Genomic DNA, 20,821 nt, shown 5'->3' with positions numbered 1-20,821 from the left:
TTAACCTAGGTTGCTCGGACTCTTTGAAAATGTCAACAAATGCGTGTCGGATCTCCAAAAGTAGTGTATTTTTGGAGAATCAGACATGGGTGCGGCATTGAAAGTGAAGAGTCTGCGCAACTTAGTTTATAACCACCCTGGGATCAAGTAAAAGTATAATCTTCTGGCAATTTCTCCTTGTCAGCAGCACAATCCCTACAGTCATAAGAAACAATTATGTGGCTGTTTGATGACTAAAGCTACACTAGAGGGGCATGTGACTACTCATCATTCAAAAGGACCAGGCATCTATGTCCAACTCACTATATTAGTAGAATTAACAAGTGGGATTTGTCATTTTCTGTCTACTTTAACAACATGGTCATCAGTTAATTATTATATAACTATTGTAATCCTGCATTGACATATATAGAGAATCTCTACTTAAAGTTATGAGAATTGTCAGTCGAGTTCAATTGTACAACACACACTCTGATAGTCTTTAGCGAGTGGAAAAGAAAACGTAACACAGCAGTTCTGCGATCAGCTTATGAGAAATGGAAGATGACGCTGAAATACCAGAGAACAAAAGTGTAAGTTAACTCACTTATTTTTACTTTATGTGAGCATGATACTTCTTCATTTTGCGTGTTTCATTAGCTGCAGCAGTAATTTCTATAGCTAATTATAGTAGTCAAGCTTGCTTTCATGTATATGAAGCAACTTCAAAAGAAGCAACGGCTTGATCAGAGATCATACCTCAAACAACTGTGTGAAGAGAGATGTGTTCATTTGTTCCATAAAGATCGGTCAGGAATACAGTGTTCCTAAGAAGTACAAATACATGTTACATACTAGATTAAGTATTAGTACGCCACTGAAGTATGAGTTAATGAAATAACTTCACCAAATCACTGCCAATTTTCTTCAAAGCGCAAAGGTTGTTACTAAAGAACCGAATCAAGGTTACCATCTTCATGTAAAGATGATTTCATGCAATCTTTGATGACAAAATAAAATTTGTTTCGGTTTTGCTTATCACTTATAGAGGTTTCCTAGTTTCAGGAACTTGTATGTTATTTCTACAAATTAGTAGATATTCAACTGGATCAAATTGTTTATTCTACAATAAACTCGATCCTTCTTGAATTGGCTAATTGAAGAGCATCCTGACTACCATGGCTGAATGTTCATATAAAGTTCCAGGAAAACTTTCCCTTACCTGAGATTCCTTCTTGATATAGTCCCATATAACAGTTGATCTTCTTCTTAGGTAATAACAACTTGACTTCTATATATGTTTTTGGAGGTAATATGACCTAAAAGAAATAGCACAGAAACAAATCAGCACAATTATTAATCCTCAACTGCTCATGAAATAATGTAATACTGACAACTTGACTCTCCAAAAGACTATAGTTATTGATAAAACGAAAACCTCTTTGAATTAGCACAGAAACAAATCAATAAAATCTGATTTTTAAAACTCTTCTTAAATAAATTAGTATTGAAAAACTTGACTCTCCCCAAAAGACTTGTTCCTCATTTTAATTGTGTGAGACAAACTTGTAGTTAGCCTTGGAAGGCAAACTGTTCCACTCAGGTACTTATATGGAGAAGTTATGGATATACATTTCAAATCAATCCTCTCATGGTTTAGAAACACTTGAGAAAAATGTTAGAGGTAATTGGTTTATCATGACTGTTTGACACCAACACTTAAAAATTCTCTATACGACTTGCTTGTCAAATCAACCTAATCTAGAAACATGCTACTGGTAATTAATGTGTATATTCTCAGAAGTTAAAAGAATTAAGCCCCCAGCTGACGGGCTAATCTGTATTTACCCAACTGAAAACTCCAAATTTATCTTTCTTTAGAAGCCACAAACAAATCACTTGTACATGCAACAAACAGTATCTCACCAGCTTTTCACAAGCTTAGTAGGTTTATGACTACTTCAAATATTGTAGGTAGAAGTCCTCCTGCATTCTTTTCTATTGTTTCGTACTGCAGTCTCTTTCGCCAATGATAAATATCTCATACATAATACGAAGAGTAAATAGGTCCTGAGAAGGTCCTATATGTAGGGAGTTGGGACCTTTTAAGGCTTTGACCACTAAGCTAGGGTTAGTAACTCCATTTCAATGATAAAAAAGGGATCTTGCTAATGTTATACAGTTCCAATAGGGCAGGATTAGTCTGACAAATTTCATGTTGTAACTTTAGTGCTGCTCTGCCAATGTTGGATAACTTAAAACACATTTCTTCTTAATTCTGTTACAACATAGCAAATATCATTCTTTATGCAGATAAAGGAAGATAATTTGCTAGGGGAAGTGTACGCAATATCAGACAAACTGAAGTTGGAGAAAGACAAAAGGGACCAATCACTATCTGAGTTTGAAGGAACTTCAGAGGTTGAAAATGTCAAGGATCTGATTAAAGGTAATTATGGAACCACTGAGGGTGAAAAATTTTATGCATCACCCTTAGTTTCCAAAGCTGTCGAAGAAAATGGTAGTTCAGTGGAAGTCCATGTATCAGTCGATACACCAAACAAGTCAGATGAACAGATGTCCGGGAGTTCATTCCATCTGGGGGAGAAAGAAGAAGACAAAAGAGTAGAAATCGTTTCTGCGGGAACACAGAATCCAAGTGAAGAGAGTGAAACATCATGTGAAATGAACAATGTTGAGAAGAACACATCTATCCCCTTGACCGTCCGAGGAGATGTTAGCTCTGCAAAATATAAAACGGAAGGGACAGACACTGGCGCAATCAAATCACCTGGCGACACTAAGGATGAGAAGGCAGTCAAAGATGAGAATGACTACAATGGTGATAGAAATATTTTCATATCCCCCAAATCAGAGTGCCAAAGAGGAGAGGACGAGAAAAAAGAGACAGGAGATGGAGAGGGTGCTAGGAATGTGCTTGTTAACTCATTTGTTGATGTTGTAGAAGAAACCAGGTCAGATTATGCTGAATCAGATACGAGTGCGAAACATGGGGACAACTCAATCGAGAAGGGAAACCAAGATGTTGCTGACCATCCAGCAGTAGAGGAAAAAACTGAAGAACTAGAAGTTGAAGAAAAACATGAAAAACCAATTATTGAAGAGAAAACGAAAGAACCAATAGTTACGGAGAAACATGCAGAACCAGCGGTGGAAGAAAAACCTGAAGAACCAGCAGTTGAAGTAAAAACTGAAGAACCAGTTGTGCAAGAGAAACCTGAAGAAACAGAGGTTCAGGAGAAATTTGAAAAAACAGAGGTTGAAGAGAAGCCCGAAGAACTAGTGGTTGAAGAAACACCAAAAGAACCAACACGAGAAAAAACATCCGAAGAGTTAGAATTTGAAGAAAAACCTGAGAAGGTAACTTTCTTGGAAAAGGTGAGGACCAAGCACTGGCACAAAGTTTATCCATTGTATTAGTTATGTATGTGTAACAGTTCACATTTGCTTATCTACTGAAAGACCAACTGAAACTTCAAATTTTTCTTGCAGAAAATACAAGTTGTAGACTCGAACGACAAAAGTGAGAATGAACTTCCATGCAATACCAACAATGATGCTGCTAACTTTGCAGAATTTGAGGAACCAGCAGTTGAAGAAAAACCTGAAAAACTAGAGAAACCTGATTTACCAATGGTTAGGGAGAAACGTGAAGAACCAATGGTTGAGGAAAAATCTGAAGAATCATTTGAGGAGAAAACTCGAAAAACAGAGGCTGGAGAGAAACCTGAAGAACCAACAGCTAAAGAAACACCTGAAGAACTAGCAGAGGAGGAAATGCCTGAAGAGCTAGCCCTTGAAGAGAAACCTAGAGAACCAACCGTTGAAGAGACACTTGAAGAACTAGATGTTGAAGAGAAAGCTGAAAAGAAAGCAATTGAAGAGGAGAAACCTGAAACGGAAGCTCTTCAGGAGAATGTGAGGATTAAACACTTTCACAAAGTTTATCCATCATATTAGCTTTATATGCGTAACGAATTTACATCTGTTTTATCCGTTGAAAGACTAAATGAAACTTCAATTTATTTATTTTTGCAGAATTCACCAATTGAAAAGTCAAAGAACAAGACAGACAATGCAATTCAATGCAATACCAACAATGCTATTGCCGATTATGAATCAGTTGAGGAAAAAACTGAAGAACCAGTAGTTGAAAATAAACATGAAGAACCAGCAATTGAAGAGAGATCTGAAGAGTCAGTGGTTATGAAAAAACCTGAACAACCAGCAGTTGAAGAGAAATCTGAAAAACCAGTAGCAAGAGAGGAACTTGAAGAACCATCGATTGAGGAGACACTAGAAGAACCAGCAGTTGAAGATAAACCTGAAAAACCAGTAACTGAAGAAGCACCTGAAGAACCAACACAGGAAGAAACACCAAATGAACAAGCATTTGAAGAGAAACCTGAAAACCCAATAACTGAAGAAGCACCTGAAGAACCAACACAGGAAGAAACACAAAATAAACTAGCATTTGAAGAGAAACCAGCAGTTGAAGAGGAGAAACCCAAAAAAGTATCTCTTTTGGAAAAGGTGAGGGTCAAGTATTATCAAGAAGTTTATCCATCCTATTAGTTATGTATGTCCAACAATTCATTTCTGGTTATCTCTTGAAAGACTAAGAGAAACTTTAAATTCTTCTTGCAGAAAATGCTAGTTGTAGACTCTAAGGACAACACTGATAGTGATATTCTATGCAATACCAACAACGATGCTGCTCACTATCCAAAAACTGAGAAAATAACCGAAGAACCAGCAGTTGAAGAAAAACCAGAAAACCCAATTTTTGAAGAGAAACGTGATGTATCAGAGATTAAAGAGAAACCTGAAGAACCAACGGTTGAGGAGAAACCTGAAGAACCAGCGGCTGAAGAGAAACCTAAGGAACGGACAGCGAAAGAAACACATGAAGAGCTAGCAGGGGAGGAAACACATGAAGAACTAGCATTTGAAGAGAAACCTGAAGAACCAATGGTTGAAGACATACCTGAAAAACCAGCAGTAATGGAGGAGGAGAAACCTTTAACAGAAGGGCTTCTGGAGAAGGTGAAGATTAAACACTTACCACAAAGTCTATCCATCATATTAGCTTTATATGTGCAATGAATTTACATCTGTTTATCTGTCAAAAGACTAAGTGAAACTTCAATTTTCTTGCAGAATTTGCCAATTGTAGACTCAAAGGACAGGATAGACAATGCAATTCCATGCAATACCACCAATAATGATATTGCTAACTATGCATCAGTTGAGGAAAAACCTGACGAACCAGCAGTTGGAAAAACACATGAAGAATTAGCAATTGAAGATAAATCTGAAGAATCAGTTGTTTCGGAGAAGCTTGAAGAACTAGTGGTTGAGAAAAAAACTGAACCGACAGTTGAAGAGAAACCTGAAAAACAAGCAGTTGGAGAGAAACATGAAGAACCAGCCGTTGAAGAGGAGAAACCTGAAAAAGTAAGGGTCAAGCACTATCACAAAGTTTATCCATTTTGTTAGTCATGTATGTACTGTGATTAACATCTGCTTCTTTATTGGAAGGCAAAGTAAACATTAACTTCATTTTGCAGAATATGCTAATTGTAGACTTGAACGACAAAACTGGTAGTGAAATTCCATGCAATACCGGTAATGATGTTGCTCACTTTCCAGACATTGAGGAAAATCCTGAAGAATCGGCAGTTGAAGAAAAAACTGAAGAATCAGTCATTGAACAGAAACCTGGTGTACCAGCAGTTAAGGAGAAACCTGAAGAACCAACATTTGAGGAGAAATCTGAAGTACTAGTTGAGGAGAAACCTCAAGAACCGGCGTCTAAAGAGAGACCTGAAGAAGCGGCAGCTAAAGAAACAGTTGAAGAGCTAACAAAGGAGGAAGCACCTGAAGAACTAGCACTTGAAGAGACACCTGAAGAACTAGTTCTTGAAGAGAAAGATGAAGAAACAGCTATTGAAGAGGAGGAACTTGTTAGGAAAGCTCTTCAGGAGAAGGTGAGGATTAAATACTGTCACAAAGTTAATCCACCATATAAGCTTTATATGTGCAACGAATTAATATATGTTTATCTATTTAAAGACAAAATGAAACTTTAAATTTTCTTGCAGAAATTGCCGATTGTAAACGCAGAGGACAATACAGACAATGCAATTCCATGCAATACCAACAATGACATTGCTAACTATGCATTAGTTGAGGAAAAAACTGAAGAACCGGTAGTTGAAGAGAAATCTGAAGAATCAGCTATTGAAGAGAAATCTGAAGAATCAAGGGTTTTGGAGAAACCAGAAGAACCAGAGGTTGAGAAAATACCTAAACAGCCGACAATTGAAGAGAAACCTGAAAACCCAACAGTTGGAGGAGAAAAGCTTGAAGAACCATTGGTTGGAGAGACAACTAAAGAACCAACAATTGAGGAGAAACCTGAAAAAACAGTAACTGAAGAAACACCCAAGGAACTATCATTTGAAGAGAAACATGACGAACCAACCGTAGAAGAGGAGAAACTTGAAAAGGTAACTCTTTTGGAAAAAGTAAGGGTCAAGTATAATAACAAAGTTTATCCATTTTGTTAGTTATGCATGTACTGTGATTCACATGCTCTTTTTTTGAAAGGCTAGGTGAAACATTAAATTCTTTTTGCAGGATATGCTAATTGTAGACTCGAACACCAAAACTGGCAGTGAAATTCCATGCAATACCAATAATGATGTTGCTCACTCTCCAGACATCGAGGAAAATCCTGAAGAATCGGCAGTTGAAATAAAAAATGAAGAACCAGTCATTGAAGAGAAACCTGATGTACCAGCAGTTAAGGAGAAACCTGAAGAACCAAAATTTGAGGAGAAATCTGAAGTACCAGCTGAAGAGAAACCTCAAGAACCGGCGACTGAAGAGAAACCTGAAAAAACCGGCAGCTATAGAAACAGCTGAAGAACTAGCACTTGAAGGGAAACCTGAAGAACTAACAGTTGAAGATACATCTGAAGAGCTAGTTGTTGAAGAGAAAGATGAAAAACCAGCAATTAAAAAGGAGGAACCTGAAACGGATGCTCTTCAGGAGAAGGTGACAATTGACACTGTCACAAAGTTTATTCAGCATATTAACATTATAAGTGCAACGAACTTACATATGTTTTATCTATTGAAAGACTAAACGGAACTTCAATTTTTCTTGCAGAATTTGCCAATTGTAAACTCAAAGAACACAACAAACAATGCAATTCCATGCAATACCAACAATGACATTGCTGACTATGCATCAGTTGAGGAAAAAACTGAAGAACCAGAAGTTGAAGAGATATCTGAAGAATCAGCTATTAAAGAGAAATCTGAAGAATCAAGGGTTATGGAGAAACCAGAAGAACCAGCGGTTGAGAAAACACCTGAACAGCCGACAATTGAAGAGAAACCTGAAAACCCAACAGTTGGAGGAGAAAAGCTTGAAGAACCATTGGTTGGAGAGACAACCAAAGAACCAACAATTGAGGAGAAACCTGAAGGAACAACTAAGGAACTATCATTTGAAGAGAAACATGACGAACCAACCGTTGAAGAGGAGAAACATGAAAAGGTAACTCTTTTGGAAAAGGTAAGGGTCAAGTATAATAACAAAGTTTATCCATTTTGTTAGTTATGCATGTACTGTGATTCACATGCTCTTTTTTGAAAGGCTAGGTGAAACATTAAATTCCTTTTGCAGGATATGCTAATTGTAGACTCGAACACCAAAACTGGCAGTGAAATTCCATGCAATACCAATAATGATGTTGCTCACTCTCCAGACATCAAGGAAAATCCTGAAGAATCGGCAGTTGAAATAAAAAATGAAGAACCAGTCATTGAAGAGAAACCTGATGTACCAGCAGTTGAGGAGAAACCTGAAGAACCAAAATTTGAGGAGAAATCTGAAGTACCAGCTGAGGAGAAACCTCAAGAACCAGCGACTGAAGAGAAACCTGAAAAACCGGCAGCTATAGAAACAGCTGAAGAACTAGCACTTGAAGGGAAACCTGAAGAACTAACAGTAGAAGATACATCTGAAGAGCTAGTTGTTGAAGAGAAAGATGAAAAACCAGCAATTGAAGAGGAGGAACCTGAAATGGAAGCTCTTCAGGAGAAGGTGACAATTAACACTGTCACAAAGTTTATTCAGCATATTAACTTTATAAGTGCAATGAATTTAAATATGTTTCATCTATTGAAAGACTAAATGGAACTTCAAATTTTCTTGCAGAATTTGCCAATTGTAAACTCAAAGAACACAACAGACAATGCAATTCCATGCAATACCAACAATGACATTGCTGACTATGCATCAGCTGAGGAAAATACTGAAGAACCAGAAGTAGAAGAGATATCTGAAGAATCAGCTATTGAAGAGAAATCTGAAGAATCAAGGGTTTTGGAGAAACCAGAAGAACCACCGGTTGAGAAAATACCTGAACAACCGACAATCGAAGAGAAACCTGAAACACCAACAGTGGGAGAAAAGCTTGAAGAACCATCAGTTGAGGAGACGATCAAAGAACTAAAAATTGAGGAGAAACCTGATAAACAAGTAACTGAAGAAACACCCAAGGAACTAGCATTAGAAGAGATACATAAAGAGCCAGCAATGAAAGAGGAGAAACCTGAAAAGGTAACTCTTTTGGAAAAGGTAAGGGTCAAGTACTATCACAAAGTTTATCCATTTTGTTAGTTATGCATGTACAGTGATTCACATGCTCTTCTTTTGAAAGGCTAAGTGAAACATTAAAGTCTTTTTGCAGAATATGCTAATTGTAGACTCGAACACCAAAACTGGCAGTGAAATTCCATGCAATACCAATAATGATGTTGCTCACTCTCCAGACATTGAGGAAAATCCTGAAGAACCGGCAGATGAAATAAAAAATGAAGAACTAGTCATTGAAGAGAAACCTGATGTACCAGCAGTTGAGGAGAAACCTGAAGAACCAACATTTGAGGAGAAATCTGAAGTACCAGCTGAGGAGAAACCTCAAGAACCGGCGACTGAAGAGAAACCTCAAGAACCGGCAGCTATAGAAACACCTGAAGAACTAGCACTTGAAGAGAAACCTGAAGAACCAACGGTTGAAGATACATCTGAAGAGCTAGTTGTTGAAGAGAAAGTTGAAAAACCTGCAATTGAAGAGGAGGAACCTGAAATGGAAGCTCTTAAGGAGAAGGTGAGAATTAACACTCGCAAAGTTTATTCAGCATATTAGCTTTATATGTGCAACGCATTTACATGTTTATCTATTGAAAGACTAAATGAAACTTTAAATTTTCTTGCAGAATTTTCCAATTGTAAACTCAAAGAACACAATAGACAATGCAATTCCATGCAATACCAACAATGACATTGCTGACTATGCATCAGTTGAGGAAAAAACTGAAGAACCAATAGTTGAAGAGATATCTGAAGAATCAGCAATTGAAGAAAAATCTAAAGAATCAAGGGTTTCGGGGAAACCAGAAGAACCAGCGGTTGAGAAAATACCTGAACAACCGACAGTTGAAGAGAAACCTGAAAAACCAACCGTGGGAGAAAAGCTTGAAGTACCATCAGTTGAGGAGACAATCAAAGAACCAAAAATTGAGGAGAAACCTGAAAAACAAGTAATTGAAGAAACACCTAAGGAACTAGCATTTGAAGAGATACATGAAGAACCAGCCATGGAAGAGGAGAAACCTGAAAAGGTAACTCTTTTGGAAAAGGTAAGGGTCAAGCACTATCACAAAGTTTATCCATTTTGTTAGTTATGTATGTACTATGATTCACATCTGCATCTTTATTGAAAGGCTAAGTGAAACATTAAATTCTTTTTTGCAGAATATGCTAATTGTAGACTCGAACGAAAAAACTGGCAGTGAAATCCCATGCAATACCAATAATGATGTTGCACACTCTCCAGACAGTGAGGAAAATCCTGAAGAATCGGCAGTTGAAGAAAAAACTGAAGAACCACTCATTGAAGAGAAACCTGGTGTACCAGCTATTAAGGAGAAACCTGAAGAACCAACATTTGAGGAGAAATCTGAAGTACCAGTTGAGGAGAAACCTGAACTAGCGATTACAGAGAAACCTGAAGAACCGGCGACTATAGAAACACCTGAAGAGCTTGCAGGGGAGGAAACACCTGAAGAACTAGCTCTTGAAGAGAAACCTGAAGAACCAACAGTTGAAGACACATCTGAAGAACTAGTTGTTGAAAAGAAAGATGAAAAACCAGCAATTGAAGAGGAAGAACCTGAAACGGAAGCTCTTCAGGAGAAGGTGACAAATAAACACTGTCATAAAAACTATCCATCATATTAGCTTTATATGTGCAACGAATTTACATAAGTTTATCTGTTGAAAGACTAAATGAAACTTAAACTTTTCTTGCATAATTTGTCAATTGTAAACTCAAAGGACAAGACAGACAATGCAATTCCATGCAATACCAACAACGACATTGCTGACTATGCATCAGTTGAGGAAAAAACTGAAGAGCCAGTAGTTGAAAAAAAACATGAAGAACAAGCAATTGAAGAGAAATCAGAAGAAACAGCGGTTTCAGAGAAGCCAGAAGAACCAGTGGATGAGAAAAAACCTGAACCACCGGCAATTGAAGAGAAACCTAAAGAAACAACAATGGAAGAGAAGCTTAAAGAACCATTGGTTGAGGAGACAATTGAGGAGAAAGCTGCAAAACCAATAACTGAAGAAGCACCTGAAGAACCAAAACGGGAAGAAACACCTAACGAACTATTATTTGAAGAGAAACCAGCACTTGAAGAGGAGACATCCAAAAAGGTAGCTCTTTTGGAAAAGGTGAGGGTCAAGCACTGTCACAAAGTTTATCCATCTTATTAGTTATGTATGTGCAATGATTCACATCTGCTTCTTCATTGATAGACTAAGTGAAACATTAAATTCTTTCGCAGAATATGATAGTTGTAGACTCAAACGACAAAACTGGCAGTGAAACTCCATGCAATACCAATAATGATGTTGCTCACCCTCCACAAGTTGAGGAAAATCTTGAAGAGTCAGTAGTTGAAGAAAAACCTGAAGAACCAACTATTGAAGAGAAACTTGATGTACCAGCGGTTAAGGAGAAACCTGAAGAACCAGTGGTTGAGGAGGAACCTCAAGAACCAGTGGCTGAAGAAACACCTGAAGAGCTAGAAGGGGAGGAAACACCTGAAGAATTAGCACTTGAAGAGAAAACTGAAGAACCAACGGTTGAAAAGACACCTAAAGAACTAATTGTTGAAGAGGAGAAACCTGAAACAGAAGCTCTTCTAGAGAAGGTCAGGATTAAATATTGTCACAAAGTTTATTCATCAAATTAGGCTTTATATGTGCAACGAATTTACATATGTTTATCTATTTAAATACTAAGTAGAACTCTAAATTTCTTGCAGAATTTCCCAATGGAAGACCCAAAGGACAAGATAGATAATGCAATTCCTTGCAATACCAACAATGATATTGCTGACTATGAATCAGTCGAGGAAAAACCTCAAGAACTAGTAGTTGAAAAAGAACATGATGAAACAATGATTGAAGAAAAATCTGAAGTATTGGCTGTTATGGAGAAGCCTGAAGAACCAGCGGTTGAGAAAAAACTTGAAGAACTGGCAGTTGAAGAAGAACGTGAAAAACCAACTGTGGAGGAGAAATTTGAAGAACCATCGGCTGAGGAGAAACTTGAAGAACCAAAGGTTGAAGAGAAACCTGAAAAGACAATAACTGAAGAGACACCCAAAGAATCAACACGGGAAGAAACACCTAATGAACTAGCATGTGAAGAAAAACCTGAAGAGCCAGCAGTTGAAGAGGTGAAACCTGAAGAACCAACAAGTGAAGAGGAGAAACCAGAAAAGGTAACTCTTTTGGATAAGGCAAGGGTCAAGCACTGTCATAAAGTTTATCTGTCCTATTAGTTATGTATGTACAACAATTTACATCTGCTTATCTACTGAAAGACTAAGTGAAACTTAAAATTCTTCTTACAGAATTTGCTAGTTGCAGACTCGAAGGAAAAAACTGACAATAAAATTCCCTGCAATACTAGCAACGATGCTGCTCACTTTCTAGAAGATGAGAAAAACCCTGAAAAACCAGCAGCTGTGGAAAAACCGGTTATTGAAGAGAAACTTGATATACCAGCAATTATGGAGAAACCTGAAGAACCAACAATTGAGGAGAAATCTGAAGAACCAGTTGAAGAGAAACCTAAAGAACCAACTGTTGAAGAGAAACTTGAAGAACCAACAACTAAAGAAACACATGAAGAGCTAGCAGGGGAGGAAACACCTGAAGAACTACCACTTGAAGAGAAACCTGAAGAACCAATGGTTGAAGAGACCTCTGAAGAGATAGCTGTTGAAGAGAAACATGACAAACCAGCAATTGAAGAGGAGAAACCAGAAATGGAAACTCTCCTAGAGAAGGTGAGGATAAAACAATGTCACAAAGTTTATCCATTCTAATAGCTTTATATGTGCAACGAACTCACATATGCCAATCTATTGGAAGATTAAATTGAATTTTTGAACTTCTCTTGCAGAATATGCCAATTGTAGACTCAAAGGACAAGATTGACAGTGAAATTCTAGGCAATTCAAACAACGATGTTGCTTACTATCCAACAGTTGAAGATAAAGCTGAAGTACAGGTAGTTAAAGAAAAACATGAAAAACAAGTGATTGAAGAGAAACGTGAAGAACCAGCGGTTAATGAAAAAACTGATGAACCAGCAGTGACAGAGAAACCTGAAGAACCGGCTGTGGAAAAAAAAACTGAAGAACAAGTTTTCGAGGAGAAACTTGAAGAACCAACAGTTGAAGAGAAATCTGAAGAACCTGTAGTTGAAGAAACACCTGAAGATCTAGCAGATGAAAAGAACCTTGAGAAACTAGTAATCGAAGAGAAACCTGAAAAGGTAACTTTGTTGGAAGAGGTAAGGATCAAGTACAATCACAAGCTTTAACTGTACTATTAGTTATGTATGTGCAACAATTCACATATGTTTATCTATTGGAAGACTAAGTAAAACTTTAAATTTTTCTTGCAGGATATGTCAGCTATAGATTCAAACGGGAAGACTGACACTGAAACTCCATGCAATACCAACATTGATGTTGCTGACTATCCAGCAGTTGAGGAAAAAACTGAAGAACCAATGGTTGAGGAAAAACATGAGGAACCAATTGTTGAGGATAAACCTGAAGAACCAGTTATAAATGAGAAACTTCAAATTTTGGCAATTGAAGAAACGCTTGAAGAGCAAGCAAGAGCGGAAACACCTGAAGACCTAACAGTTGAAGAGAAACCCAACAAACCAGCAGTTGAAGAGACACCGGAAGAACTAGCTATTGAACAGAAATCTGAAAAACAAGCAGTTGAAACGGTGACTCTCTTGGAAAAGGTAATCGAGCACTGTCGCAGAGTTTACCATCCTATCAGCTCTATACATGCAAGGAATTTGCATCTACTTATCTATTAAAAGTCTTAGTGAATCTTTAAATTCTTCTTGTAGAATATGCCAGATACGGACTCAAGTCACTCAACAGACAAGATTAATGGTGAAATTCTGTGCAACGACAACAGTGATGTTTCTGACTATTCAGCTGTTGAGGAAAAACATGAAGAAATAGTAATAGAAAAAAAATATGAGGAACTAGCACTGAAAGAGAAACCTAAAGAACCAGTTGTATCGGAGAAATTCGAAGAACTAATGGTTGAGGAGACACCTGAAAAATTAGTAGTTGAAGAAAAGCTTGACGAACCAGTTGCAGGGGAAGAAACAGTTGATAAACCAGCACGGGAAGAAACACCTGACAAACAAGTAGCTGAAGAGAAACATGAAGAAGTAGTTGTTGAAGAGAAACTAGAGAAAGCAGCAGCTGAAAAGGTAACGCCCCTCGAAAAGGTGAGGATCAAACACTGTCACAAAGTTGTCCATCCTAATAGTTATGTATGTGCAATGAATTCACATCTGCTTATCTATTGAAAAATTAAGTGAAACTTTCTTCTAGCAGAATAAGCATGTTGTAGACTCAAATGATAAGACTGGCAATGAAATTTCATGCAATACCGACAATGATTTTGCTGAAATTGAGGAAAAACCCGAAGATTCAGCAGTTGAAGAGAAACTCAAGGAATCGACAGTTGAAGAGAAACGGGAAGAACTTGCCATCGAGGAGAAACCCGAAGAACCAAAAATTGAGGAGAAACTCGAAGAACCAGAGAAACCTAACAAACCAGCAGTTGAAGGGACACCTGAACAACTAGTTGACGAGAAACCTCGAGAAATTTCATGCAATACCATTGAAGTTGAGGAAACGCCTGAACATTCAGCAGTTGAAGAGAAACCAGTGGAACCGACAGTTGAACAGAAACCAGCAGAACCAGTTGTTAGGGAGAAACTTGAAGAATCAAAAGTTGAGGAGAAACCCAAAGAACCAGCGGTTGAGGAGAAATCCGACGAACCAGTGATTGAAGGGACACGAGAAGAACCTGTGGCAAAAGAAACACCTGAACAACCAATGATTGAAGAGAAACCTCAAGAACCAGAAGTTCAAGAGAAACCAAAAGAACCAACAGTTCAAGAGAAACTTGAAGAACCAACAATTGATGAAAAACTTGAGGAACCAGCAAGAATTGGAGAAAAACCTGAAAAACTAGCAGTTGAAGGAAAACCTGAAGAACCAGCAGTTGAAGTAACACCCAAACCAAAAATTGAAGAGAAACCCCAAGAATCAGTGATTGAGGAGCAATCTCAAGAACCAGAGGTGAAAGAAACACCTGAAGAACCAGTGGTTAAAGAGACACGTGAAGAGCTAGCAGTTGAAAAGAAACCTGAAGAACTAGCAACTGAAGAACAAGTAGTTGACCAAAAACTTGAGGAACCAACAGTTGAGGTGAAACCTGAAGAAGCTACAGTTGATGAAAAACATGAAGAACCATCAGTTGAGGAGAAACCTGAGGAATCAGCAGTTGAGAACTTTGAAGAACCAACAGTTAAGGAAAAACCTGAAGAACCACCAGTTGAAGAAGAACCAGAGGATCCAGCAGTTAAAGAGATACATGAAGAACTAGCAGGTAAAGAGAAACTTGAAGAACCAATAATTGAAGAGAAACCTAAAGAACCACCAATTGAAGAAGAACCCAAAAAACAAAACAGGGAAGAGACAGAAGCTGCCACTGAAAGAATTGATGAATCTGAAACACATAATGTAGAGAAAGAAGAAGCTTTGATTGAAAAACAGGCAGAACGGTTTGTCAAAGAAACAGCACAACCTTGCAAAGAAGTTGAAACTGAGGTATTAAATGTCTGCCTTCTATTAATAGTATGATATTTTTTCATGTGCCTAAACTAGTCATAAATCATAATAAAATCTGTCACAATAATCTTTCATTTGACCAAAAAAAAAAAAAAACTATCTCTACAAACAGATAAAAGAACTTAAAGATATCAATGCTGGTGATGAGTCAAACAATAATGCCCTACAAAAAGAAGAAACGACTCTAGAGGAACTTCTAACATCCGCCAAAGAAGAGATGGCGGCAAATAACTTTGAAGAAGGCAAAGTGGTTTCAGAAATCCCCAATCAAGAGGTTAAGTGACCACACAAGCCTGTTTACAATTCATATACCTAAGCCCAAGGTAAAATAGAAATGCTGCTTTCTCTCTTTCTTCATCACTGGATTGCTCTCTTTTTTTTCTGCAGAATGGTCAGCAAGCCAATCTAACCACAGAAGAGGCTAATGACGCCCATGGAGCAGAGAACGTAACTGAACTTTCTTCAGAAGAAATGAGGGTGGAGGACTGTATTAACAAGGTAAGTGAACAAGAACTTATAATGAATTTGCTGATTAGCATCTACTAAGAATCTACGAGTTTATTGCATGCTGATGAGACAAGAAATTTAATTCTCCTGTGAACGATATTTTCAGAACAACAACTAAGTCACAACTCCAAGTTAGTTAAGGTCACAAATCTCTAGAGGAATATAATTAATTTGAGTCTCCGTTCCCTTCTGCAAAGAGAGGATTGAGGAGATGTTGTTGTGAGAACATTATGTATGGACAACTGCAAGAAACATTTCATATAAGCAGGCAGAGTATAACATAAATGCCGATTGGCAATCTGCTACAAAAAATCACATTTCTGAATTATAAAATTGGAACTAAATTATAACAGTACAGGAAAGAAGTTAAAGAAAAGCTAGCAAAACAGAACTTGATGTTCCCCCCTTTACCGTTACAACCATTACAGAAACATGAATAAAACTTGCAGATTATCTCAAGACGAATCACAGCTAGAAGCAGCATATCCACTGCAATAGTGTTTTATTACATCATGCTAGCAGCCTCCAGCATTTTCTCTTATTTCCTCACCCTTTCAGTTATTTCTGGATACCAACCAAATCATGAATGGCTCATTCAACAGGTTGAAAGCTCTGATTTCGGGTTCCAAAATCATAATAAGTACAGCCCAGATGCAGATAAGCTTGAGCTACAAAACAGAGAAATAGATATTAGCTATATTCTCGATACTCCGGTTGAAAAAGAAACAAATGGAAGAAACAGTGAAAAGATATCTGAATCCACAGAAGAACTTATCCATCAGACATCTGAGATTTCTGAAGAAAACAAAGCAGCAGTAGATACAGACACCAATACATTACAAAGCTGTGCAGATCCACATGAACAACTGAAGCATCAGTTAGCTGAGCTACGCGAAGAGAAACAGGCAGGAGGAATAGCAGACACCAATACTTTACAAAGGTCTGCAGACCATGAGGAGCCTTACAGTGCACCTGCTCAGGAGGTAAAAATTGTAATTAAGATTTTGCACCATGCATCATTTGATTAAATGTATATTTTTCCTTTTTCTCCTGTATTTCTTAAAAGATTGCTAACGTTGACTGATCAAATTCCAGATCATTGACAAATCAGAAACAGAGGATATTTCTTGTGCGGATTGCCTTGAAGAAGAAAATAGCCTCAGAACCAACCAAGAGAAGTTAAAAGAGGGAGAAAATTCAGAAGTGAAGACAGATGAAAATTTTGACAAGGGAGATGAATTCCAAAGCATAATGGTTAGAAATTGGAATGCAGTTATCATACATCTTACTTAAGAAAGTGTTAAAGTTGCCTATTCAGAAAATTGTTCTTTCTGTAGATGTTGAAAGGAGTTGAAAAGGATGATTACAAGCAGCATATAAAACACAACACATGTGCAGTCATGGATACAGAAGAGCAGAATGAAGATTCACCTGCTGGAGAACAAACATCCGAAAAGCTAGAAGAACTGGAGAAAATTGATATTGATGACAATAAAAATATTAATCATCAAAGTACTGAGACAAACCTCCCAGAAGAGGCCACAGAATCAAAGAGTGAATGTGTTACGATGGAAATCAAGACTCCAATCAAAGAGGTCTGATTAAATTGCACACTTATATTCCATCTTAATATTTTATCAGCATGATTTGATCCGTTTTACTCCCTCCTGTCTAGGAAAGAGGTTGCTGATAGAAAATGATTGAACTCAAACTGCTTGAAATATTCAGCACATAGGTTAATGACATACAGGTCCAGCTGAAAATGATTCAACGAGAGGAAACAAAGTATTGATGTAAATTACAAACTTGAATTATATTAGTAAACTGTTTGCAGGATACACACCACCTTGATATACACAGACATTATATGACGGTTCATAAAACTACTCTAGAAAAGATCACTAAGATGAAATCCCTTTCAGCCACAGCTGGCTAAGGAAAAGTCTACTGGAGACTACCAATGTTCGTAGGTGTCAAAGATGGAAAAAACAAAGATAAAAAAATAGAAGCAAAAAACATTATTCCAATCTTTTCTTACTCCCCCCTGCCTCCCCTGTTTACTCACGCTTCTGACGGCGAATTATGAATTCATAGGAGGAACAAGAAGAAGATTTAAGAGAGACCACCGGCGAAGATTCCTCAAACAACAACACAACACAGGTGCAAAAAGAGGAGGAAACAACAATAAGTGAACCCGAAAGAGTAAGTTTGGAACCTTTTGGATCAGAACGAAAAACAGCAGCAGGTTCCGGAGAGATGATAACATGCAACGAAACAAACAAAATACATGAAGTAAGAGTTGAAAATGCTCCAGTTGCCCAAGTAGGACGTGTGCCAGAGGAAAAGACAAGGGGCGAAGAGGAAAAAGTAACCAAGCATTTCACATCATTGAAATCTGTTACGGTTTCGGAAAAGGAGATAGCGATGGATAACATGGTGAGCAATGAGAGCAACACAACTAAGCAGATACAAGAGCAAGCAGCATATCCTCTACTTACATTGGAGAGAGAGGAAACTATTCCAACAAGCAGCACTGATGCCAATGGTACTCCCAAAGACAGCATTACCCCACATATGGAACTGGGTGCAGAGGCCAAAAATATCCAGTACATGCAGGAAAAATGCAAAACTTCTGAAACAGAACAACATCAGGAAAATTATGAAAACAAGAAAGAAGTTGAATGTGATTTAAAAGAAGTACCAGAGGAATCCATATCGAGAGAGACACAAGCTAAGGCCGCACTATCTGACCTTGTGCATGTATCAACAAAAGAGACATCAAAAATTGAGGAAGACTTTGCTGAAGAAAGAGAAGGCAACGACAGAGAAGAGGAAGGAATTCAAAAAAAAAGAGAAGTGTCAAGTTCTGAAGATCCAGTGATCGTAGAAATCTCCAGAGATGCTGATATCAAAGTTCCTCCCAAAAAACATCAGAACATATTGTCAGGAGTTGGATCAAAAGTCAAGCACTCAATTGCAAAGGTGAAGAAAGCCATCACTGGTAAGTCCTCTCAGACCAAGACATCATCACCAAAGTAAGGCGGAGAAAAAAGATCAAGACTTCACATTATTCAAAGTTGTAAGTACTCAAGAAAAACAAAGTGAAAAGCTTTTCAGCTACTCTAGTTTTTAATAAAGTAGAAAAGTTTGTTCAGAATGTGTAATCTTATTGTATTAGGAGTTCCATAATTATTGGATACATACTAGCAACTTCTCAGCGACAACTCAATAACATCAACCAGTTCCACCACATACTAAGGACCCTTATTGTAGTATCAGTATGTCCCCACCAAAAGCATATCTATAATTTATTTTACACGACCCACCGTTAACATTGAGAAGGAAGACTTGAAATGGGTTATCCAAGCAAGACAACTTTCCAAGTAGTTTCCCCTAGCAAGACAACTTCCCAAGTAGTTTCTCCTAGCAAGACAACTTTCCAAGTCGGCTCTGTCGTTGTCAAAAACTATCCATAGATATTATATAACTTCCTCATATTAACTACTACTTTAAAAGGCGATATTGTGTTTTCACTATACAGTGAACTATGCATTAATAGTGACAAATGCCACCTTACCACTACCTTGTGGAGGTAGAGAGGCTGTTTCTGGATGACCCTCAGCTCAAGTTCAGCAAATCCAAGTAGAAAGAAGAAGGAGACCGCGAAGAAAATATAGCAGATAACAAGGAAACAGAGCAAAGTCAGAAAAAACACGATGAATGGAAATTTAATTCTAAAATCTCATAGACCCACCTGAGGTGCTGTGTCAAGCAACAGTTTTTCAGCTCAAGAGAGAACATGTTAAATTGCTTTTTTGAGTTAAACCGGAGAGAGTAATAAAAACAAGAAAAAAAGTAGGAGGTTGTGTAGTTTCACCAAAAGGGTGATTTAGTGACAAAAAATAGAACTTTGCAACAAAAAAAAAGGGTGATAGGTAGTTTCATGCCTATCCTAATGGAGTTGACCAACTAAAACTCAAAAGAACTTTACCTTCAAAACCTTACGATATCCATTTGGCCTCGCATGAGTTTTAGTAACAATTTCCAACAAAGAAACGTCAGAAGTAGAGCTCAGAGCCTCTCCTTTAAGGCCAAAGCTTACAAAGAAAGCATGCATATCATCTGAATGGCGGTATTTTGATGTAGCTGGTGTAAAGCAAGCATACAAAACCATAGATAAAATGACCAGACAAAGGAATCATAACAGAAGATGAAAGAAACATACACATATACTGTTTCCATAATCTGGGCAATAAGTACCTAAGCACCAATATGTATGTTCCAACTCAACTCCAGCTAGAATAAATAATCAAAACATACATACATTAGTGTTCAACACAAAATATATTTCATCTCCCCTTTTTTTGTGTTTTGGGGAGGCGGCAGAAGTATAGAAAGTATTTTATTGCAAATGAAGCACCAGGAAAGAAATGTACATGAACATCTTTATTTTGTGTTGCAGCCATACAAGTTTTCCCAATTACAAGTAAAACCACAAAATAATACATAAAAGAACATCTGTAAAAAGATACTGATGAACACACTTAAAAGAATAACAAACATAAAAAAAAACAGTCCCATGAGTAGGTAAATCTCAGGGAAAAACAAATTCCTGTTTTTCAGTTAAGCAGGGGAAAACAGGGGAAACTTGAATATGCTTAACATATTCTGCTAGGATGACAACATAACTTACTTTTTTCAACTTCTTTCAAACATAAAAATAAATTCTTAAAATTACGATTTCTTAAATATGCATTTAAGAATACCAGTGTCACTTCAAAATTCAACATGCATTATCGAGTTCTTGAATTCCAGCATGCAAGAATTCAACATATCGAGTTCTTGAATTCCGACATGTAAGAATTCGACATATCGAGTTCTTGAATTCCAACATGCAAGAATTCAACATATCGAGTTCTTGAATTTTCCTTCTTCTTTTTTAATGGATGGAAGATAATGGGAAGAGTAGTAG

General features: G+C 37.4%; 1 protein-coding gene across 11 annotated transcripts; it reads left to right on the top strand.

The window, feature by feature from the left end:
- Positions 1-251: 251 nt before the first annotated feature.
- LOC125811152 (uncharacterized) lies at positions 252-19,099 on the top strand. Of its 11 annotated transcripts, XM_049490671.1 has the most exons (27): positions 274-572; positions 2,293-3,378; positions 3,493-3,918; positions 4,039-4,533; positions 4,648-5,046; positions 5,161-5,457; positions 5,571-5,990; positions 6,105-6,530; positions 7,700-8,119; positions 8,234-8,656; positions 8,769-9,188; positions 9,298-9,720; positions 9,836-10,279; positions 10,418-10,819; positions 10,933-11,301; positions 11,416-11,877; positions 12,010-12,447; positions 12,564-12,956; positions 13,071-13,424; positions 13,536-13,928; positions 14,035-15,321; positions 15,455-15,616; positions 15,730-15,840; positions 16,452-16,832; positions 16,945-17,103; positions 17,187-17,444; positions 17,944-19,099. In XM_049490671.1, the coding sequence occupies exons 1-27, from the start codon at positions 537-539 to the stop codon at positions 18,886-18,888; spliced, it is 11,829 nt and encodes a 3,942-aa protein (XP_049346628.1). In that variant the 5' UTR covers positions 274-536; the 3' UTR covers positions 18,889-19,099. The 11 variants fall into 11 exon arrangements, with proteins under 11 accessions (XP_049346627.1, XP_049346624.1, XP_049346625.1 ...); XM_049490667.1 differs by lacking the exons at positions 16,945-17,103; positions 17,187-17,444; positions 17,944-19,099 and adding an exon at positions 6,643-6,793 and having other exon boundaries at positions 253-572; positions 6,105-6,512; positions 7,851-8,119; positions 11,416-11,895; positions 16,452-16,892; XM_049490661.1 differs by lacking the exons at positions 16,945-17,103; positions 17,187-17,444; positions 17,944-19,099 and adding an exon at positions 6,643-6,793 and having other exon boundaries at positions 254-572; positions 7,851-8,119; positions 11,416-11,895; positions 16,452-16,892.
- Positions 19,100-20,821: the final 1,722 nt, after the last annotated feature.

This window comes from Solanum verrucosum, unplaced genomic scaffold (genome assembly GCF_900185275.1).
Source record: "Solanum verrucosum unplaced genomic scaffold, falcon-dt-bn FXZP01000032.1, whole genome shotgun sequence".
Lineage (NCBI taxonomy): Eukaryota > Viridiplantae > Streptophyta > Magnoliopsida > Solanales > Solanaceae > Solanum > Solanum verrucosum.
Note: the sequence above shows the minus strand (reverse complement) of the source record. Positions and strands in the feature narration are given on the sequence as shown.